This window comes from Lichenostomus cassidix, chromosome 9 (genome assembly GCF_008360975.1).
Source record: "Lichenostomus cassidix isolate B80296 chromosome 9, HeHo_3.0, whole genome shotgun sequence".
Lineage (NCBI taxonomy): Eukaryota > Metazoa > Chordata > Aves > Passeriformes > Meliphagidae > Lichenostomus > Lichenostomus cassidix.
Window position 1 is genome coordinate 2,690,532 of NC_139490.1, and position 21,789 is coordinate 2,712,320.

The window sequence follows — 21,789 nt, forward strand, 5'->3', positions numbered from 1 at the left end:
CCGTTTCCTTTTATCCGAAACATTTTTCACAAAGCCTTAAAAAATATTATCTTTGTGAGCTCCATTATATTCTTGCCTGAGTTTCCAGCTCATCTGATTTGTCTGTCTCCTGTCACTTTGCATCACTTGTGACTGAAGAACAGAATTACAAATGGAATGGATAAAGGAACTGAAAAGGCATGCAGGGATTTTGGATACCCTCTGGTTTGTCAGGAGAAATAAAATTTCCCTTTACCAGAGCTAGCAGAGCATCCTGGAGCTTGGGATTGGTGGGACCTGTTAGTGTCACCTGCCTGCTGTCAAAAGCTTCCTGAAGAGTAACAGAAGTGTGGCAGGGAAATGGACTCCCAAAATGTTTAAAAAGAGAAATTTAGATTTTTTTCACCATGGGTGTTACTTAAAATTAGTTGTGCTGGAGAGAATTCAAGAGAAGGCCACTGGAAACTAAATATATTGTTGAAATAAATGTTATTTTCACACAAACATAATCATACTGGGCCTGATCCAGCACTTTTCATACGACACCACACTATGGTTTCCTGCTGGATCCAATCTGACCACATCTCTTTGTCTAGCTGTGATGATATCTGGTGTTTTATCAAATGATTTCGAGGCTATGTAATTACATTTAACTGCCAATATTCTTAAATGCAAGAATAAGCTGAGGACACCCTAGGTCAAGGCGAAGGGAGACGTTTAAACTCAAAGTGTAAATCAAGACCATCGATTTTGGAATCTGTTCTTTCTCATAACCCAAGTATTTTATTAAGCTTGATTTATTCAGACAGCAGGAGTAATAAGTCTCTTTCCTCCCCTGCTGATAGAACAGGGATTTTTCAGGGTGTGAGGAAAATACTGCACTTTCAAGGCTCAAATACATTAAAAAATAATAAAAAAGAGAAGTTTTTATGAAATATTTTAACAGCACTAGGAATGGCTGGGACATTGGTCAAATTTACTTGATACCCAAATTCAATCATGAAAAAAGACTACTTGAGATCTTCACAGATTGTGTAAATCTATGGCAGATTCCTAAAAATGACAATATTTCCTGGGATCCAGAAGAGAAATACTGGAATATAACAGCAGCACCCAGCTCCTTGGCTCACAGGAGAAATGTCTGCTCCTGTCTCCTACTGAATCCTCTACATCTCCATTCCCTGTTTAAATTCAAGAAATTCTTTACACCTGTGATTTTCCAGGAAAAACAGTCATTTCTCACTGCTGTTTATTCTGAGCCAGGATGTGAAGTAGGAAGTGCCCAAAGATTTGGAAAATCCAGGACTTGTGGAGGTGGTAGGGGACTGGGAAACCCCTGGGCTGGCTGACAGCGTCCTTTTAGTGACTGAGAAATGCAGAAATTGAGGATAACACTCTTGGGATGCTCTGAAGGAGTCACTTCTCTTTCTGTCCCTAACACCTTTTCTTTTGCCCCTACCTGACATTAGGGATTTCTCACAGATTTCCTTCTGATTCTCTCCTCCATCCCCTGTGGGGAGAGAGCAGCAGTTTGTGGGGTTGCTGTGCTGGCTGGGGTTGGTTAAACCATGACAAAACCAAAAAATGCTCCTAACTGGATATTTTTAACTTTTCCTAGCAGCATTTTCATTCTCCACATGAGAATAAAGCCCAGAGACCACACAGGTCAAAGTCTGGGCTTGAACGAGCCTCATGAGAAGCAGCTCTGGCACCTCTCAGTCCCTCCCAGCCAGAAAACACCAGGAAAAACCTGATTTCTTCCAGTTTAGTTGCCTCTACTTCATCTCCTCTCCTCTGCAGGCTGCTCTCCCCTCCCCTGTACTTTTGTACTTCTGCACATTAGAATATTAGGTCAAACGCCCTCACTGAAAATTGTGCTGTACAATATTTCTCGTTTTCGCTTGATTTTTCTCTTCATCTGCTGGAGACATCAATGGTAATTTCCCCCTCAGAGGTTTGCCCTTTGATCATGCCAGAGTTTCCTATAAACATCATGTCAAAACAGGGCTTCCCCAGCTCTTTATAAATGTTTGCTGTGCTCAAATGCGCCAGGAAAAAAAGGATCACTGATTAATATTGGGATTATTAGGGATTTTTATTACTTCCCCCACTCCTAGCACATTCAGAATAATGAGTGTCCCTGTTCTGGGTAATGAGAAAAGGGTCACATAGAGGGTGAATCCTGATTTGATCTTTTACAGACACAGAAATTCCAGGATTGGATTGTTTATCCCGATAGTGGTGGTTTGGATCCTCGTGGTGGGAGCAGAGGGAGGAATTATTTGCTGTTTGCTGTGGAAACCACTTGGAATTCAACCTGTGGGGTAATCTAATTATAGTGTGAATGATGATCACAGGAGGTGAAGGACTGAAACCTGAATTTAACTCATGTTGTCTAATTTTGGGAGATACAGGAACAGTGTTTTGCAGAGCACGTTATTGAGATTTATATATATATATACATGTAAAAGTTATATACATGTAAAAGTTATATACATGGAAATTAAATATATACATAATCCAGTGAAAACCGAGAGTTCAAAGACATGTAAATATTGCTCTGAAAAATCAAATATAGACCTGAGTTTCTCTTTTTCCACTCAGAAATAGAGTACAGCTATTGGTGTAGCTATTTTCTGAGTTTTGATATGCTCATCTCGTATGATAAATGAAATATCACAAGCTCCAGCACAGCAAGAGGATGGGAGTTGTCAAAGGTAATTAATCCTACAAATCAAATCAATCAATCAATCAATCAATCACACCTATTGGTAAGTAAATCTTTTAAAAAAGGGATGTGCATAAAAATGAGCTGTGAGTTCCCCACGGAGGGAGAGGTGAAGGGACAGCAAGGGCTGGGGGTTGGCAGCCACCAAGCTTGGGGTGTCCCAGAGCTGGAGAGAACCCAGCTGGGGGAGAAACACGGATTTGGGGTGGATGGTGGAGCCCTTGGCACACAGCAACCCCCAAAGAACACACAAAGCTCAAACAGCTCTTTCCTTGGGTGGATAAACAGGGAATATCAGGTGGAACAGGAAGGGAGGGATGGCACCTGGAATTGCAACTCCTTGGGGATGACAGTGTTGAATTCTGACAGGGAAAGTTCTGACGAGGTGTGGAGGAATCGCAGGTTTAGAGGTGGAGAGTTATTATCCGAGAAAAAGCACATTAGTGAAAATCTCAGAGGTGTGACCTGGTTTGTTTGACAAACAATTTGAAACAAAATTATTAAGGATTAGTTTAGTAGATCCTTAATAATCAATCTCTGTATGGAACAACAATCGTAATATAAATCTTACAAACTGTCAAACAAAATATAATACCCGGAAAATGCAGCAGTAGAATAGGCAAATTCAGCTTAGAAACAACACTTAACTTTTAGAATGTAGTGTTTTAAGTGAAATTAAGATTTAAAACCACCTAACCATGTTTGTTCTGGATTTTTAATCAGTGGAAACATTTCTATCTGTGGAAACATTTGAATCCTACCTGTGTTTTGTGTTATGTACAAGGCTGAGTGGACTAAATGAGTACAGTTGCCCCTCTGGTTTCTAATCTATTAAAAAATTAATTAGATCCTGTTCCAGTGTTGATTTTAGCCCTTACAAATCTATACATCCTTGACAAATCAAAAAAACAAAGGTCCACCTTTGAAACAGAATTGATGCAGGATTTTAACAACTACATTAAAGAAATGTTTTTGGAGTGTGAATTAACTGGTTGCGTGTTCTCAGAGGCACAGATTTTTGTACAGACAATTTTCTCACGAGAGAGCACAACCCAAACTTCTGGAAAAGAGGATAACTACCCCTCCCACCAGGCTTGGGACTAATCCTGCACGAGTGTGGTAGGGTTTGGTTTTGTTACTGCTCTGAAATGTTTTCATTTCAAACAGACTCACATGGAGAGCCCTCGAGGAGCAAGGCTGCCTCACTTCTCCCGACTCCAGCTGGAGAGAGCTTGGATTAAACCCATTCCAAGCACCCAAATGAAATATTCTTGTCTGCTCCTTGGGCAGGCTGGGCCACATTGCACTGCAAGAAGAGAGGACTGGAATTGGAGAGGGATTTGTCATGGGCTGGCAGTCCCAGCACACATGGGAGGAGAGGTTTTTGGGGCAGCATGTCCTGAAATCCCAACCCCTTCCTCATGTGAACACAACCCACTGCCACATTATACACCTGAATGTTCCCAGCAAATTACATCCTCGAGGAAACTGGGCTTTTTCCTCCTCCTTCGACTGCTGCAAGTCTTTTCAGGCATTTGAAATATTTTGTTTCTAACGCTTGAAACCATTACCTGCCTTTAACAACTGCTGCCATGGCAAAGAAATGTTTTGGGTTTGCTTTTATGGGTGGATAAACATTGTTTTCTTAAGCTTGTCCAATACAGGCAGCAACACATCAACAGTTTATTTTATTAAAGCAGTGCTTTTGTCAGAGCTGAAATAGGAATTCTGGAGAACTGAACAATTAATCTTTTTCCAGTCAGCCTCCAAAAGCAACACTGAAACAGGCATGATTTTTCCCCAGGTGAAACAACATCCAACCAACCAAACTTCCAGAGTAAACTTACCCAGTTTTGGCAGAAGTTGCCCAGTATCTCTTCCAACCAAACTTGCCAAGCAAACTTACCCAGTTTTGGCAAAAGTTGCCCAGTATCTCATCATGGAGCGGCTGAGGAGCTCCTCAGCTTTGGTGTAGTTCACTCTCCTCTCCAGGGGCAGCCCAAACACAAACTCGATCTCGTAGCCATGCATGACCCCCATCCACTCTGGCCAGGGCAGCTTGGAGGAGCGATGCTCAAAGAAATAAAAGAACACGTGGTGCCCCAGCTGGGCGAATCTGGTGGCGAATTCCACGGCAGGACAGATGATGTTGAAGTCCCCGACAGCGTCATCGATGGCATCGCGGTAGTGCTCTGGCTTTTCCATGTTCTCCCAGTCGGTGTAGTGAAAGGTGATCGATTCTATCGCTAGTTTGCTCACTCCTGGGAAGGCCAGAGTTAAAGCTGCTTCAAATTGGGTTTTATTGATCAAGCCATCGCTGTCCTTGTCGAGGCCAGGGGCTCCATATGCTAGAAACGATGTCCCTTCATCTTTATTAACACCCACCAGGATCTGGGTGTCTTTGAAAAGACCATTCTCAATCAACACCTCTGGCATGTCCACCAGAAAATCGCCATCCACACTTGGACAGAAATACACTTGCAAAAAAGAGCCATATGGAACAACATACATTTCATTTTCCAGTATTTCCTTTGGGTCCTTGTCTTGGAGGCAGAGGATGAGCTCCGACTCGTTGCTGGTGGGACACTGGAGCTGTTTGGCCAAAGCCACTGCTCTGTTCCTGGCCTCAGCAGCTGTGATGGCAGCCCAGGGGGCATTGGCAGAGCCACTCTGCAGGATGGCCCTGGTGAACAAAGGGTGGCTTTTCGGGGAAAGGAGGTGGTAGGTGACAGAGGCCGAGCCAGCGCTCTCCCCAAACAGAGTCACGCTTTTGGGATTGCCTCCAAAGGCTGCTATGTTCTCCTGGATCCACTGGAGTGCCAACCTTTGGTCAAACAAACCTGCGTTTCCAGGAGCTTTCTGGTTTCCTGGCAAGGACAGAAATCCCAATGCACCAGTCCTGTAGTTCATGGAAACCACCACCACTCTTTCCACCCTGGCCAGAAACTTCCCGTCGTAGACAGGCAGGGAGGAGGACCCCGACTCAAAGCCACCACCATAAATCCACACCATGACAGTGGCGTTCTTGGGCCTGGGAGAAGGAACCCATACATTCAGGTACAAGCAGTCTTCACTCAGGTTGGTTTTTGGGTTCCACATCTCTGTGCCAGCGAACCCCGGGTACGTTGTGTCTATGGGTTGGTAACAGGAGTTGGCGTGTTTGGTGGCATCCCAAATGTCTGACCACTTCTCCCGAGGCTCTGGCTTTTGGAATCGCAGCCTCCCCAGGGGGGGCTGGCCGTAAGGGATTCCCAGGAAAGCTGTGACTGTGCCCCCCAGCACCTGCAGGGTTGTCCCTCTGACTTTGCCCTTCTTGGTGGCAACGATGTTCTCTTCAGGCACAACCTTCCCAATGAACATGGACAGGAGAAGGAACCCCATCAGGAATCTGATGGAGAGGCTTGAACCATTTGTCCAAATCATGATGCCTGAAACACAGGGGAAAAAAACCAAATTCAGAATTAATGTTACGGTATATTAGTACCATGGCCACAATATTTATTAAATTAGGGTGTAGGTCATCCCAGGGACATTGAAAATCAGATGGTGCTGCTGCACAAAGCACACAAGTTTTTATCTGGAAGTTCTTGTTTGCTATTTGTGCTTCAAAGACTGTGTTCAGTATTTAGTGTTAACTCAGTGCTTCAGAAAAATCCTCTTGCTAAAAACTACAGAACTGAAGGAGCCACAGCAGGAGAGAAAAAGTCCTAGCAGCAGGCTCTTACCACTGCAGATGATTTATGCACTACCGAAACCTAAATGAATAATTTCTTCTCAGATCTTGTTTTCCTAGAGCACCTTAACCAAGTTTACAACCAGCAGAGTCATATGAAGCAGTCACATTTCTACTATTTAGAATGGATATTAAAAATGTTAAAAAGTCAAGGATTTTCGAATTTATGAAGATGGTGCATAACAGTTTGGGTATTTAGTTTGGTTTGCTCTTTTCTTCCTGAGAACTTTTCCAAGTGATAATCAGTATTATCTTGAAGAAAAGGATATAAATGTCGATTATATATCACATTGAAGAATGCTAATAGCCTTATTTACCTCAACCTTTTCAAATAAAACCTCAGCACTGCCCCCTTGAAACTGAAAAGCCACAGAAAGACAACTTGCACAAATCCATTCCTATGATTTACATATCTGAAAATGCTCAACAAAGCTCCCTTCTATTTTTATTTTTTTTGCTTGTTGCCCTGTCACACACTGCGTGCTCCGTGCTGTCCCTTTAAACAGGCCATTCTTTGTTAATGAGCAGCACTTGTGTCCTTAAAAGGAATGAGGATAATTTCTCTGGAAAATACAGCTGTGGCCTAATTTGAGCTCCTCCTGCTTGCTTGCCTGTTCTTGGAAGGAAAAGGCAGCAGGGGGAGAAAGGGAAGGTTTTGTGCAGAGGGGTTCCTAACTTTGAGGCAGCATCAAAGGAGCAGGGATGAATCTTCAGGGACAATATTTTTAGCATTTATCTAAACAGAGAGAAAATATCCAACCCAAACCTTCAGAGAGACCAAACCAAGAGCCTGTATTTACAATTACCCAGTTTGCTCAAACATTCAAGCCTAAATCCCACTGTCTTTCATGGAAATGGGCATAACTCACCCAGTTTGCTGAATATTTCCAGCCTGCTAAACCAATACGATCCCATTCTCACTTGGGATTTTTTTTTTCTAACACAGCACATTTCATTTTCAAACTTTGTCTAGGAGATTTAGGAAAGCCCACGGAAGGAGAGGTGAGAAGAGTAATTTGGTTTGCTCTGTACATCTGCACTTAAAAATTCATTAGTGTTGAGCATCCCAGGGCTTCTCTCAGCCCCTCTGCAAAACCAAACCCAACAGCCTGAAAAGCCACCAGCGTTGTGTGGGAGAAGGATAATGATGGAGGGGAAATGGAGAAGGGATGGAGGAGAGATCCAGTTGGGTATTGGAGCACCAAAAACCACTGGGAGATGAGAGAAGTTATTTCTCTAAGTCTGTTGTTGCACTGATGCTGAATTTGTGAAGGAAGATCAGGACCAAACCTCAACAACAAGCTGGAAATCATCAGCTATTTCAAATATTGCCATTGGGAAGAGAAAATGACACAGAGGAAAGCAAGAGACTTTAAAGTTCCCAAAACTTTTTCTATCTAAATAGTAATTAAAATTAATTCTCCTCCATTTACTTTCCTGTTAATTAAAAAGGGATGGGATGGGAGGAAAACACTGTAGCATTGCAAAACAAAAGCAGAAGTTTTAGACAATAATATTAGTGAGAAAAACAAATAACAAAAACTTCAGTTCTGAATCTTTTAAATTAGCTCTGGCATTTCAAAGAAAAAAGTTAGAAATAGATCAAGCTTGAAAAACACAGAAGTTTTGTGCTACGGACTGAGAGGACTCATCTACTCTCAGGTCACTCTGCTAATATTAACAGAAGTAGGAAGTGACACAGGATTATTATTACACCTTGAATGCCTGGCAAATATTACATTTAATAAGGTTTTTAATGCTCCTTTAAACCAAACTCAGCAACGTGAAGCACACCGAGCAAAACAAACATTACTTGATTATTCCAATGAGAGAGAAAGGGTCAGAAGATTGCTTTAGCTCATCAACACTCACCCAGCACAGTTAGATCATGCAGTGCATTTGCATATTTTAAAAAGCTGCTGCTGTAGTAGTTTCCCCCAGCAAAAGTTAAACAGACTCTACTTTTGCATTCTTATTCAGAGAGGGAACACCATTTATTTCAATGCCTCTTTCCTCCCCCTTGCAAATCTTTCCCCAGCGCAAAAGAATCCATACACCAGACGTTACAATCACGATTTAAATAGGAAAGATGGTTGAATTAATAAGTGATTTCTAGCCCAGCTTAATTTACTTAGCCCAGGATCCCCTCAATAATGCCGAGGTCTGTTCCATTTGCAGAGCAGAGGCAGCTTCCCCCGGAGAGCAACAAATGGGCAGAGCAGAACGCTTTCAAAGACCCCAATCCCCGCGCAAATCAAGCTGAGCTGTAAATTATCCTGGCAGGCAGAGACGAGCGAAGAGAGAATCACTCACCCCACTTCTATTGCAAGAAGTACAAAGTTTGTGAGAGTCAGGATCCTGGGATCCCTCGTGGGAAATGCAGCGGTGCAGCTGCTGCTCTCAGCCCGTAAATTGGCCGCTGCTGACATAATAATCAACTCTTTCTGACATGGAGCTCGCGAGAGTTGGCAGCAGCCGCTTGATCTGCAGGCAGCTCTGCCTCCCATCCCACATCTGCTCCCAGAGCAACGGGATTGCTGCGGGAAAGCTCCAGGGAAAAACCCTTTACGCTGGGAAAATGTACATCCACAGGGCGGGGGTTTGTGCTTTGCATAGGGTGTGTGTTTTATAGGAATGAACGGAAATGCAAATGGAATAAATCTCTTTCGTCTTGCTTAGAGGACTCTCCCACCTGTGCTGTTTTTGCTCAAAAACCTCAACCTCAAACTGAAACCTCAGATTTTCACTGCAAGATCGGTGTTTATTTTTGGTTTAACCAACTCTGGTGGATAAAACAGGAGCATGCCCTGCCCAGATGTGTCAACATCTGGCAAGCTCCAGCTGCATCCCTTGGCTGCTGCCCACCCAGGCCCAGCACAGATCTGTGTGGGGTTAAAAATGGGACCTGTGTGCTGTCACAGGCTGTTTGCTCTCTTTTCTTGGCCTTCCAACAGGAAATCACCCGTGGTGCTCCTCACACCTGACATCCTCCTTTTCCCTGAGCCTCCTGAGTGTTGTTCCCACCAGAATTCCACAAAGCCAGGCTGAAGCACAGCTCAGGGCTGCGGCACAGCTGGGGGATGTGACCTCCAGCACAGCTTTAAAATGCAAATATTCTGCAAGGTACAAATGGAGGCAGAGGGGTGGAGAGGAGGAATAAATTCCCTACAAAATGTCCTGTGAAATCCACTTCCCTCAGCCACCCCATGGGAGCAGAATGTCCCTGGAGCTGGGACTGCTGCCCCCCAGCAAAATCTGCTCTCTAGCTCTACTCTTAAAAAAAAGCAGTTTTTCCACAATTTAAGGTTTTTTTTCCTGCTGTCCACTTTTGCTTCCCCTTTTAGAGCCGAATACAATTACCTTCCCTGTTTAATAATCAAACTACAGCTCTGTTTCAATTACACAAAAGCAATATTTGGCAATGCGTAGAACAGGAATAAAGCAGAAATAAAAAAGTTAAGGATGGAGTTTATAGACCTTAGTATGGAGATTACAAGTGGGGGGTTTTAAGGCCAGCAGGGGAATCAGTGCTTTAAGAGAGGAAAGTTCACTTCTCCTGGTAATTTTACTGCATCCTTTAGGATCAGACACTCCACAGGTATTTTGCATGGATATATTCACAGGAGAGAATTTGTCCAACTCCAAATCCAAACCACCACGGCAAGGGTTTGGACCTGGCTGATTTTTAAGATCCCTTCAGGCTTCTTGAGGATTCCATGATTCTGTGATAAATCCCTAAACTTTCAGCACAGAAATGTCCAATACAGTGGGATTTTGGAATTCTTAGCCAGGGTTGTTAACCCAGCCATGTAATGGAAATATTTAATAATAAAATGGGATTTATTCAGAGTTATTTCTGGGGACAACACTCGCTGATCAAAACTTGTCAATGCTTCAGCCTGATGTTAGACCATTATGCTGTACTTTTAAAGAAAGCTGAGCCCATTTCTAGATTTTTTTCCCATTTAATTAAAAAAAAAAATTAACATATAAATTAAAGTTTCACAACTGTGTGCTGTGAGAGGAAACACTTCTTTTGGTTATTACTTAGCTTGCTAAAAATACCTGGGCGAAAATTAGAGATTAAATACATTTAATGCCCTCAGTAATTGTGTGGAGAGTCATCATTTTCTCAGTGATGCTATGGGAGAGAGAAAGAAATGGAGGTGTAAACCAGTGGGTGAAATATTATATATATTTTTTTATATCTATATATATATATAAGTGCTGTACACCTACATACATTCATGTATTTATACTGTTATTTTTACTTTTTACCTTTTTTTTAAAAAGTAACTCCATCTATCTAATGAGGTTTTCTGAGGTTATGTAATTTCTTTTTCATTCAGGGCAAGGTTCTTAAAAATCACCGCAAAATATAAAAGTGTCTTTCCAATATTTCATATGCATACATGAAATCAATGTCACATTGACATGGGGATTTTGATAAAATAAATGTCCAAGTGTCCGAACAAACAAAAACAAGTTCAGCTCTAGGAAGGGCTGATATTTAGTAGGGTAAGAAGCTTACAGAATGATAGGTATAATATATAAATACATAAATACATAAATATATAAATATATAAATGAAAAAATATGTAAATATATAAATATATAAACATACACATATATAAATATATAAACATATAAATATATTTATATATAAATATATAAATATATAAATATATAAATATATAAATATATAAATAAATATATAAAAATATAAAAATATAAAGATATAAATATATAAATATATAAATATATAAATAAATATATGGAAATGCATAAAAATATGTGTCACCTCAAAGTAAAGGATATCACACACCAAGCATGGGCAATATCTGAGGAAATACTGACATGCTCGTAGTATGCAAAAGCAGCAAATATCCTTATTTTTTTAATGGCTGAGAGGGAAATCAAAAGGCAAATTACAGCCAAACCATATTTGATGTAATTTGTCTGAAGAAATGGGAAAGCTGCTTTGAACTCCAGCCTTGGCAAACTCCCCTGGGGAGGCTCAGCTCCCTCTCTGATCCCTGGCTGGATTTTCATGCTGAGCATCTGTGTGACCTTGGCTGGAACCTCCCAGCAAACCAGCACGTTGGGAGAAAAAGCTGCGAGGGAAACAAGGAAACTCGAGCTCTGTGAGCTCCGAAAGGTGAAACTGCAGGCAGGGGGAAGATTGCTGAGAAGGAGACACTTAGCAGCTCGAGGACTCGCAGGGAAACACATCAAAGCTGCAAGCTGGGATGTTTTCAGGTAAAAAAAAAAAACACTGATGCTCAGCTCTGGGGCTTGCAGCCACCTTATTCTACTGGTGCCTTAAATCACTGGGAAAAATTTTGAGACTCAGACAGACAGTATAGGAAAAGGGTTTTACCTTGGTTTAATAGGATCCCAGATGCACACCAAAGACCAAAAAAAACCCTGATGATATCCCTCATATACAATTTATGGACAGCCTAGATTAGCATACCTATCTAAAAGTCTCCAATGAGAAGCCTAAAAATGAATTAATTGCCCCCTTATTAAAATCACCTCCCCCCCAAAAGGTTACAAATTAGTTTACAAAAACATGTCTGAGTGATGGGGCTCTGTTCAAGGTTGGTGCCTCGTGTTTTTGAGATTGTGGAGATTGTTTCGTCTTCCCCAAAGAATTCTGAGCAGGGCAAGGGTACTACGGTGATAAACATGTGGGGTTAAGATACAGGGAGTAAAAAGTACAGGAATGGGGAAAGGTAAAAGGATATATATAAAGAAAGTATTAAAGCATGATGAAAAAGGACAAAAACCCATCAGGCATCACTACTGTGAATATTAGGAAATAAATCATTGCCTTGTCCTTCGAGCATATCCTGCTTGCAGAGAATCATTTCATGCCCAAACACAGTGACCCCAAAGGGTTACACTGCTCAACCCTTTCTGTATTTCTTTTTTCAAATCTCACCCCTGTTGGGAGGCTGCCCAGCTGTGTATCCATGGATGGAAACCAGGGACAGCCGAAATAAACCTGGATAGAGCTGAACTGTGATTGTGGTTGGGGCTGATGGTCAAACCCATCTGAAATTCTGCTTTTATTCTGATTATTCCAAGAGGCCTCACCCCAGAGGGGCTTCCAGGAGCAGCAGAAGTTCCCAACAATAGATCTGAAGGGTAATTTGATAACAGGAAAGATACACACCATGAAAATGGGGACCAATTTATTAAGTATACAGAAGACACTAACACTCATGTAAGCCATTAAACATGATTATGTTTTCCCCTTATTGGTTCAATTATGATCTGCTGTACCTTTTTCCTTATTACTCTAATTATAGATCAGTATAATTTCCTCTTTATTAGCCCAGTTATTGTCTGTACTTGTATAAATGTCTTGGAGAAATCAGAGTCACTGAGAAAACACAGCCAGTGAATAGATAAAGGCATTATTATTATTATTATTATTATTATTATTATTATCATTATTATTATTTCTTTTGAATGTTCACATATTCTTAATTCCTTGTGGCATTGCATGATTCTGTATTTCGGTTCATAGAGGGATCAGGTTCAATAAAGAAAATAAAATATGATTAATGTGTACTCAACATGATTTGCACACCATTATTACAGCCTGGTATTCAGCTTGTAAGAAAAAAACCAATTAAATTTTAAGGTAGGTTTCCCAGATTTCTGCAGACAATTAATTAATTGACTGTATAACATTTTCCATTTCTGTTTCCCATTTCTTTCTTATGGGTAGTAAAGCTCTACTTGTTTAAAATAAAGATATTTGAATTTCATGTTCACCTAACAACAGCAGCTCGAAATTCACAATTTTATGTCCTCCCACACCCAAACTCTGCAAATAACTAGGAAGTTTGGTGGACAAATGAGCTCATTTGAATCTCTCAAATAGAACTTGTATCTGAAACAACACCAACTTTTCCCAACCTCTTGCCCTCTTGGAGTATTTTAAATCCAAAAATGATCTGTGAGTGTATTTTTCCTTAGCAGGAGTTACAGGAGGCCAAAAGAGGAGAAGAAAACTTCAGTGCAGCACTGGAGAGCCTGGCAGAGCTCACAGACCTCGGCTGGGGAGAGGAGTTTTAGTGGCTGCAGGAATGTTCTGATTCTCTGCTCATTTTCTGCCTTTTGCCTGAAGGCAGGTCGAGAACAAAATGCATGAAGAGAGTCCAGGACCTGAAAGACTTTCTGTTTAAGTTGTCAGAGCAAGGATTCTGGGAAATTGAAAGATGTGCCCAAGATCCTGAGAAAGCCTGGATTGCATTCAGACACCCAGAACTTCAGGACATCACTGTCCTTTTTGGTTTGTTTTTAATATCCCACTTTCATAGCTGCAATTTTCTAGGTTTTCTATCAATACATCACTAAAATAAGGACTTTATCATAGCAATTGTGAATAAAAGCAGCATTTCCATCCATTTTCCACAGCAAACAGAAGTCAGCCCTTGGGATTTGGGGACTGCATTTTCTAGAAGTCACTACAGGCAATAAATAAATAACCAAAAGATGTTGTGCAGAATGTTCCTGAGCTGAGCTGGCAGCCACCCCTGGGGAAGGAAAACCACTCGGGATCAGCCACCCAGGAGCTGCCAGTGCTCCTTGTTGGAGCCACCAGGACAGCTGGGAGTCCTGTGTGTGCAGTGATCAACCCAAATGGTCAACCCCAATGATGATCAATCCCAGTGATCAACCCCCATGATCCATCCCAATGATCACCCCAATGATCAATCCCAACGATCCATCCCAACAATCCATCCCAAGGATCCATCCCAATGATCAACACCAATGGCCAACCCCAATGATCCATCCAAATAATCAACCCCAATGATCAATCCCAATGATCAACCCCAATGATGATCAATCCCAGTGATCCATCCTAATGATCCATCCCAATGATCCATCTGCAATGGTCCATCCTAATGATCAACACCAATGATCAACCCCAATGATCAATCCCAATGATCAACCCCAATGATCAATCCCAATGATCCATCCCAATGATCAATCCCAATGATCCATCCCAATGATCAACCCCAATGATCAACCCCAATGATCAATCCCAATGATCCATCCCAATAATCCATCTGCAATGGTCCATCCTAATGATCAACCCCAAAGATCAACCCCAATGATCAACCCCAATGATCAACCCCAATGATCAATCCCAATGACCAATCCCAATGATCAATCCCAATGTTCCATCCCAATGATCAACCCCAATGATCCATCCTAATGATCCATCCCAATGAAGGCTGCAGTGAGGGTTCCATCTGGAAATGGATCCAGGAGGAACAGATGGAACCTCCCAGCACAAACCTTCATTTTTGCCGAAGCAGCACCTCGTTCCCCCTGCAGAAACCCCACAGGTGGGCGGCTGGTGCTGCTGGGTTTCACAGGAATTGCCTTCCCTCTCCTCTCCCGTGGGATCACAGCTCCCAGAAAACACAATCACAGCACCATTAAGGCTGGCAGAGACTCTATTTCCCAGTGCCCCTGGAGGAACAGAGCATGACGGTGAGGACTTGCTCAGTGAATGTGTTCCAGTGATTTTAATTTTCGTGTTCACATAAAAATAAAAAAAAAAAAAAAAAGAAAAGTAAATCCCATCACCAGCTGCTGAAAACATCGGAGGTTTGGAATGTCACACAAAGAAATGGAAGTGCCTGTGGGGTTGCCTTTCTGATGAAGCCATTTGTTTCTGTATCACAAATGAGCTGCCCTCCCCACTGAAAGGGCATTTACCAGTGTTTGGGGTTTAACCATGTGAAAAGGGAAAAGCAATTTGCTCACCCTCCTATGCTGCCTCTCCTCTCCTCCTCCTTTTATTCCACAACCCCCCTCCCCAATTTTAGTCACTGTTCATGTTGGCAAAAAATCTGCAGTGATGTCCTTACATGCAGAGTATAAAATAATTCCTCCAGTAAATGTTAACAGCGGCTGTAAAACAGCAAAATAAAACAACACCGAGGAAAGCAATCAATAAAAATCTGTACAAAAATTAAGTATTGGTGCATGAAATGGGAAAAGGGCCTGAATCTGAGTGTTTTATAGGCAAACCTGGAAGCTATTTCCAGAGAAGATGAGCAAGGAGGAAAATTTATCAAATGTGGCTGGGATAATTATACCAGAACAGAGAGAAAACAAGATGTTTGACTGAAGGGAATGTGAGTGAACAGATCCAGCTCTGTGTGAGCTTCCCAAATTATTGTCCTCCTGGTCTCAGGTGATCCCAGGGTGTCTCCATGCAAATGATTTTCAGCTGCTGCTGGGACAGTTGTTTCCAGGATGGATGCCATGGGGATTCAGTCTTTGGGAGCAGCACAGAGGTTCTCCAGAACAGGAGAAAAAACACAAATTAAAAATATAAATAAATTTTAAAAAGTGAAAGGCCTGCAGTGCTTCCACCATCAGAACCTTTTTCCTGGAAAGCTGTACTGGGTCACTCCACGGCTGGATTTATGCAAAGAGGATCAGCTAGGAGCAGCTTTAGTGGAAAAAACCTTTCCATTTCTGATCAGAGGAGCCTGGTGGGAGCAGAGAGATGGGAGCCACACAGGGAAACCCACAAAGCAGCATTTTTCAGCACATCCAGGGTAACCCCACGGGAATTCCGGGCAGTAGGAGCTGACAGAGCTGAGTGGAAATGTTTATGGGAAGCACTGAGGGACAGAGAGGTGTTTGCCTGGGGCAGAACCAGCCAGAAATGGGGTCTGGAGGATTTGGCAGGAGCTGGAATCCCCCCAGCACTGAGAGCAGGGGTGGGATGAGGGCAGCCTGGAGGAGAAGCTTTTCCAAAGGCACGGGAAGGGCTCTGGCACCAGCAGGGTGTAACAACCCAGCCCTAACCCAGCCATTAGCATTGTGTCCCTTTGACACCATGCCTGGAGAGTTTTTCCAGGACAGCTGCTGGATTGCTTCATTTCAGAGCACAGGATGCAGCTATTAATGGCTTTTAATGTGATCCCCCTGGATCCTGAGCATACCTGCCCTCAGGCCTGAGTCACCACATCATGGATATTGATATACTTAAACCATCAAGCAAAGACTCAAAATGCTCTTAATTCGCAGCAAAATTATGGAACCTCAAACCAGATCATCCACAGAGCCAGTGGATGCTGAAAGAAACCTGAATTTTCATTCTCCAGGTGTCCACCTCTTCTTGGGTGAATGACTGAGAGTTAGAACCAGCTTTTCAAAAAATGTAACCAAAAAATATTGCCGCTCATTTCCCTGGCAGACTGCTTGCATCACTTTAATTTAGGAAGCAAACCATGTTACAACAACCACAGACATGCAAATGAGGCAAAAAACGGTGCTTGTTTTGTTGCCTTCCAAATTTAAGCTGACCTAAATAATTTAATACAAAATTTACAGCAACGAGAACACAATTTGGTGGACAAATATGGGAACACAGCGAATTTGTACTGCAGAATTTTTACTCCTCTGGGGAAAAGATGATTCACCATCTGTCAGTGATGATGCAGCTTTCATTTTGGGGGCAAATACAGTACAGACCCTCCCTGTGATCCCTCAGTTTAGCATGGGAAAAAGGGGAGTTTTCTTTTACCCCAGCAGGGAAATTGGGATTATTCTCTGAGTTTGACACTTGTTTGTCAAGAGTTTGCTCTCTGCAAGTCCCTGAAATGACCTCCAATGGTCCCAGGAGAGGTTTGAGTGGAGAACAGGGAAGATTTCTTCACTGGAAGGGTGAAAGGCAATGGAACAGAATGCCCAGGGCAGTGGTGGAGTCACCATCCCTGGAAACGTTCAGGAAATGTGTGGATGTGACCCTTGGGGAGATGGTTTAGTGCTGGGGAATGGTTGCATCCAGGATCTTGGAGGGCTTTTCCAATAATTTAATTTACTCGTCCCCACGAATAAATTAAATTATTGCTGACAAATCCTTTCTGCTAACACGAAAACATGGAATAACTTTGGGAAGCAGCAGGGGAAGGAGAGTGGAGCATTAACCCTGTCAGTGCTGCCCCAGACATCCCAGGCTGCTGGAGATGTCAGCTCAGCCCAGCAGATCTGAGTTTCTCCATCCACTCATCAACCCTGCTGCTGCTCCTGAGCAAAGCACAAATCAGTGTCTGAGCTGATGGCTGATAATTACAGAGTGATCAAAGCCTGTCAGGCAGGCAGAGCTGGCATCCCTGTGCTCACCAAAGGTGTTTGGAGAGCTGGAAAAGCCTCAGGTTTCTCCAGCCTGGAGCAGGATGTGTGGGAAGCTGGCACAGCTCCCATCCCAGGGGTTTGGTTTCTGTCCATGGCTGGGGTGAGCTCTGGTGAACTCAACATGATTCCCACGTCTGCTCCAGAGGGATTCAGGAGCTGCACCACCTCCCTGTGCTCCAGCAGGATGCAGGGGAAGGTTGTGAGCAGCAGCACTAGGTCTTTGATCAGTTTGTCCTCTAATTCAGCACTCAAGGAAAATTAGACAATTCTTTCTCTCTTTTTTTTTTTTTCCTCATCCCCATTCTACACTTTTCCAAAGCTCTTCGTACAGTTTTTCAGAAACATCCTCTCTGGTCTTCAGGGTATTTTGTCCTATTTATGTAACAAAGTGTTTCCTCTCTAAGAAACGAAAACAGAATAAAATCAGCATTTTCACGAATTTCAGCAGAATTCATGTCCATTGGATCACAACGAGATAAATGAAACTTAAAAGGAAGCTTAAGAGTCAGTTTAAATTCGTGAGTCACAGCCCACGTGGACTGCAGTGCTTTCTGGAGAATGCTTGTGAGTCATTCCTCAGCCACGGTTTGGGCTAAAGGACAAAGATGAAGCGATGAGACACCTCAGCATTTCCTTCTGCAGACAATCCTACAGGAATACTCACTGCAAAAAATATCATTTTGCCCCAAACCACTTCAGTCCTTCAGTGCCTTGATGGACACCTTTGAAAATCCCTTTGCTCTCAGCTCCAAAGCCATGCAGGGGAAATCAAATGTTCTTTGCACAGGTGGAGCAGGACTGAGCAGTCTGGTTTGGATGAATAACCCAGACAGGTTGTGGACTCCTGGAAGTGTCCAAAGCCAGGCTGGATGGAGCTCTGAGCACCCTGGGATAGAGGAAAATCCCTGTCCATGGCAGGGGTGGAACAACATGGAATTTGAGGTTCCTTCCAACCCAAACCATTCCATAACTCCATTATTCCATGAAAAAGCCTTGCACAGTGTCAGGACCACAAACCCTTCTAGTCACAGTGGCTTTTGTCCCCTCCTGTATGATCAAGAAATGACCTGAATATGTACTTTGCAGGATATCATTTCAGCACCCACAGCAGTGCCAGCTGCAGGGCTGGCAATCCCACAGCCTGGGCTTCACCACCCAGCAAAACAGAAAATGTAATTAATTTTGTTTGAAAATTCAGGCTGAGCACATTTGCCACCCGTTTCATTTCACTGCCACGTCAGAAGTTGCACTCTGACCAGCACCACTTACCCTGAAGACGCACAAGATAGAGAATAAATATGATTATTGGTGTCTGAATATTCAGTCTGTGTAAACACATTATATACTTCGCTTGGCTTTGTCATAATAGAAAAAGAAAGGCAAAATTCAGAGGTTTTTTTTCTGCTCACACTTTCCCTTTGTCTCTTTTTTTTTTTTCTTCAGAATTTTGCCTAGTGCATAGTGCAAGATTTTCTTTTCAGTTATATCCCTCCAGATCTTATCTTGAAAGAAAAAATCAGACATATCCAGCACCTTGAGGTTTCTGAATCAGGGATGCTGTGAAGGACCTGTTAGTTTATCTTTTTTACATATGTCCTTGCAGTCTGCTCTTTTCTATTCACCCTGAAAACCTCGGGTAAAATGGAATCTCACAAACGAGCTGATGAGCCCAGGCTGGGATCTGAGAAAGGGAAATTCCCGTGCAGCTCCTGATGCTTTGGAATAACCATAAACCACCAGGTTGTGCTGTTGCCCTGAAGCAATGAAATCACCACTGAGCTGCGCTCAGCTCCTGGCTGCAGTTTGGCTGGGAAGACCCCGAAATCCTGGAAAACCAATCCCTCAGAATCATTTTGCCTCTTGATTATAAATCTCATTTTTCGGTGCATTTTGGCTCACTTTGAAACCCACCAGCAGTGTTCGGTGGCCACAAAATTCAGGTAGAAATAATAATAAAAATACACTGTAAAAATAAAAGAATTTAAAAAAATGAAAATAAAACTATTAAAAAAAAATTAAAAATAAATTATCTATCAGCACAGCCTTAGGCTGTAAACACTGCACAGCTCAGCCAAAAATTGATAATTTTTTTGATAGTTTATACCCAACCTATTTATTTATTTTTTTCTTCCTAACTTCTAAACAAATGCAAACTTTTCAGGTTCCCCACTGCACGTTTTCTTGGTAAACCACAGCTAAACTGAGCAGACTTTTTCCTGCAGGACTGAACACCTCAGACAGTGGAGTGACCCAAAATTACTTTTCCACTACATCTGGCGAAAGAGATGTATTAATTGCAGAGGAATAATAATTGTTTTAATTAAATGAAGAATGTGCAAGGATGGCCATGCAGAATCTGAGCAAAAGTAAAATCAACAAATCATAGAATCATAGAATCAGAATGGTTTGGGTTGGAAGGGACATTAAGGATCATCCAGTGCCACCCCTGCCATGGCAGGGACACCTTCCAGTGTCTCAGGTTGCTCCAAGCCCTGTCCAGCCTGGCTTTGGACATTCCAGGGATCCAGGGGCAGCCACAGCTTCTCTGGGAATTCCATCCCAGCTCTTCCCCATCCTCACAGAAAGGAATTTTTTCCCAACATCCCATCTAAATCTCCCACCTTTAGGTTTAAAGCCATTTCCCCTTGTCCTGCCACTACACATCCTTATAAAAATTCCCTCTCCAGCCTTACTTTCTGCCTTCCTTCAGCTACTGAAAGGCCACAGAAAGTCTCTCCAGAGCCTTCTGTTCTCCAGGCTGAACAATCCCAACTCTCCCAGCCTCAGAGCAGAGCTGCTCCCTCCCTCTGATCATCTTGGCTCCTCCTCTGGGCTCTCTCCAAATGCCAAGGAAATTTGCAAAAGTGAAGTAGGATGTGGCTAGCACAGGACTTTCCCATGAGAATTTATCCTGTGTTTTATAAACAAAGATAAAGTTTGGATGTTAATAAAAACAGTGTCTTGGGATTTGGACAGTTCAGGCCTGGCCAATCAGGCCTGGGGGAGGTTTCTGACTGACCAATCTGGGTGACCTCTGAAAAGTCTATATAAGCTGAAATCAAAATAATAAAGTCCTCTTTTTCTTGTCACACTGAGAACCCAGGTCCTTTTCTCTGCTAGCGGCTCAACAGCGACAGTAGGATAGCAAGACAAGCCTAGAATTACAAAAGTAAAACTTTCCGTCCACAAAACCTGCATCTCGGTAAGAAGTGATATTTTTACTTCCTATTGCCACACAGAGCTTTTCCTTCCTTGAATTCACCTGAGCTCTTTTCCCAAACTTGTGAACATTCAGTGTCAGGAACATCTGGCATTAGTGAAAAATTCCATGAGCCATGAAAAACTGCTCCTTTTGGGTCTCTTTTGAGCCCACCTCCTGCCAGCCTTCCAGGTGAGGGAGGAAAAGGCAAACCTGGCTAAGATTCACAGCTGGATCCTGATCCTTTCCCTCAGAAAAGTTGGATAAATGCAGTTTTATGGGTTTGTGGCATGAGGGATGAGACCATCCCACCACACCAACCCAAACCACAACCCCAAATCTTTACAATTAGATCAAATCACTCCCAGTCCCATTTGGAGGTGATTTAGGTGAATTTTTATGTCACCAAGCATTTGATTTTTTAATAACCTCCTAATATTACAAAAGATTTTGGGATTCTTCCTCAACTCCCCTTCAACTTTTCCCCTCATTATGAGCATCTTTTCTACAACCCCAAATCTTTAGGTTTAGATCAAATCACTCACAGTCACGTTTGGAGGTGATTCGGGTGAATTTTTACATCACCAAGCATTTGATTGTTTATTCTCCTCTTAACATTCCCAAGGATTTTGGGATTCTTCCTAAAAGAAGAATTCCCTAAAAGAAGAACTTCCCTTCAACTTTTCCCCTCATTATGAGCATCTTTTCCTCAACCCCAAATCTTTACATTTAGATCAAATCACTCCCAGTCCTATTTGGAGGGGATTTGGGTGAATTTTTACGTCATCAAGCATTTGATTTTTTTAATCTCCTTGTAATATTCCCAAAGAATTTGGGATTCTTCCTCAACTCCCCTTCAACTTTTCCCCTCATTCTGAGCATCTTTTCCCCACTGAGTGTTTCCCTCCTCAACTGCTGCAACACACACCATCCCCTGCCTTCCCTCAAAGCACTCCAAGAAACAAA

At 42.5% G+C, this 21,789-nt stretch overlaps 1 protein-coding gene across 3 annotated transcripts in view; it reads right to left on the reverse strand.

The window, feature by feature from the left end:
- BCHE (butyrylcholinesterase) overlaps window positions 1-15,368 on the reverse strand; it is a 38,916-nt gene extending 23,548 nt beyond the window's left edge. For 2 of the 3 annotated variants that reach the window (XR_014853981.1, XM_085068960.1), the window contains exons 1-2: window positions 15,303-15,368; window positions 4,614-6,135 (exon numbers count right to left, since the gene is read on the reverse strand). Coding sequence is in view for 2 of the 3 variants with exons in the window: in XM_085068960.1 (XP_084925086.1) it covers window positions 4,614-6,135; window positions 15,303-15,309 (1,529 nt within the window). In the remaining variant the exon portion in view is untranslated. Of the gene's footprint in view, window positions 1-4,613; window positions 6,136-8,753; window positions 8,912-15,302 lie in introns of those variants that run through there. The other variant, XM_085068962.1, reaches the window with a different exon arrangement.
- Window positions 15,369-21,789: the final 6,421 nt, after the last annotated feature.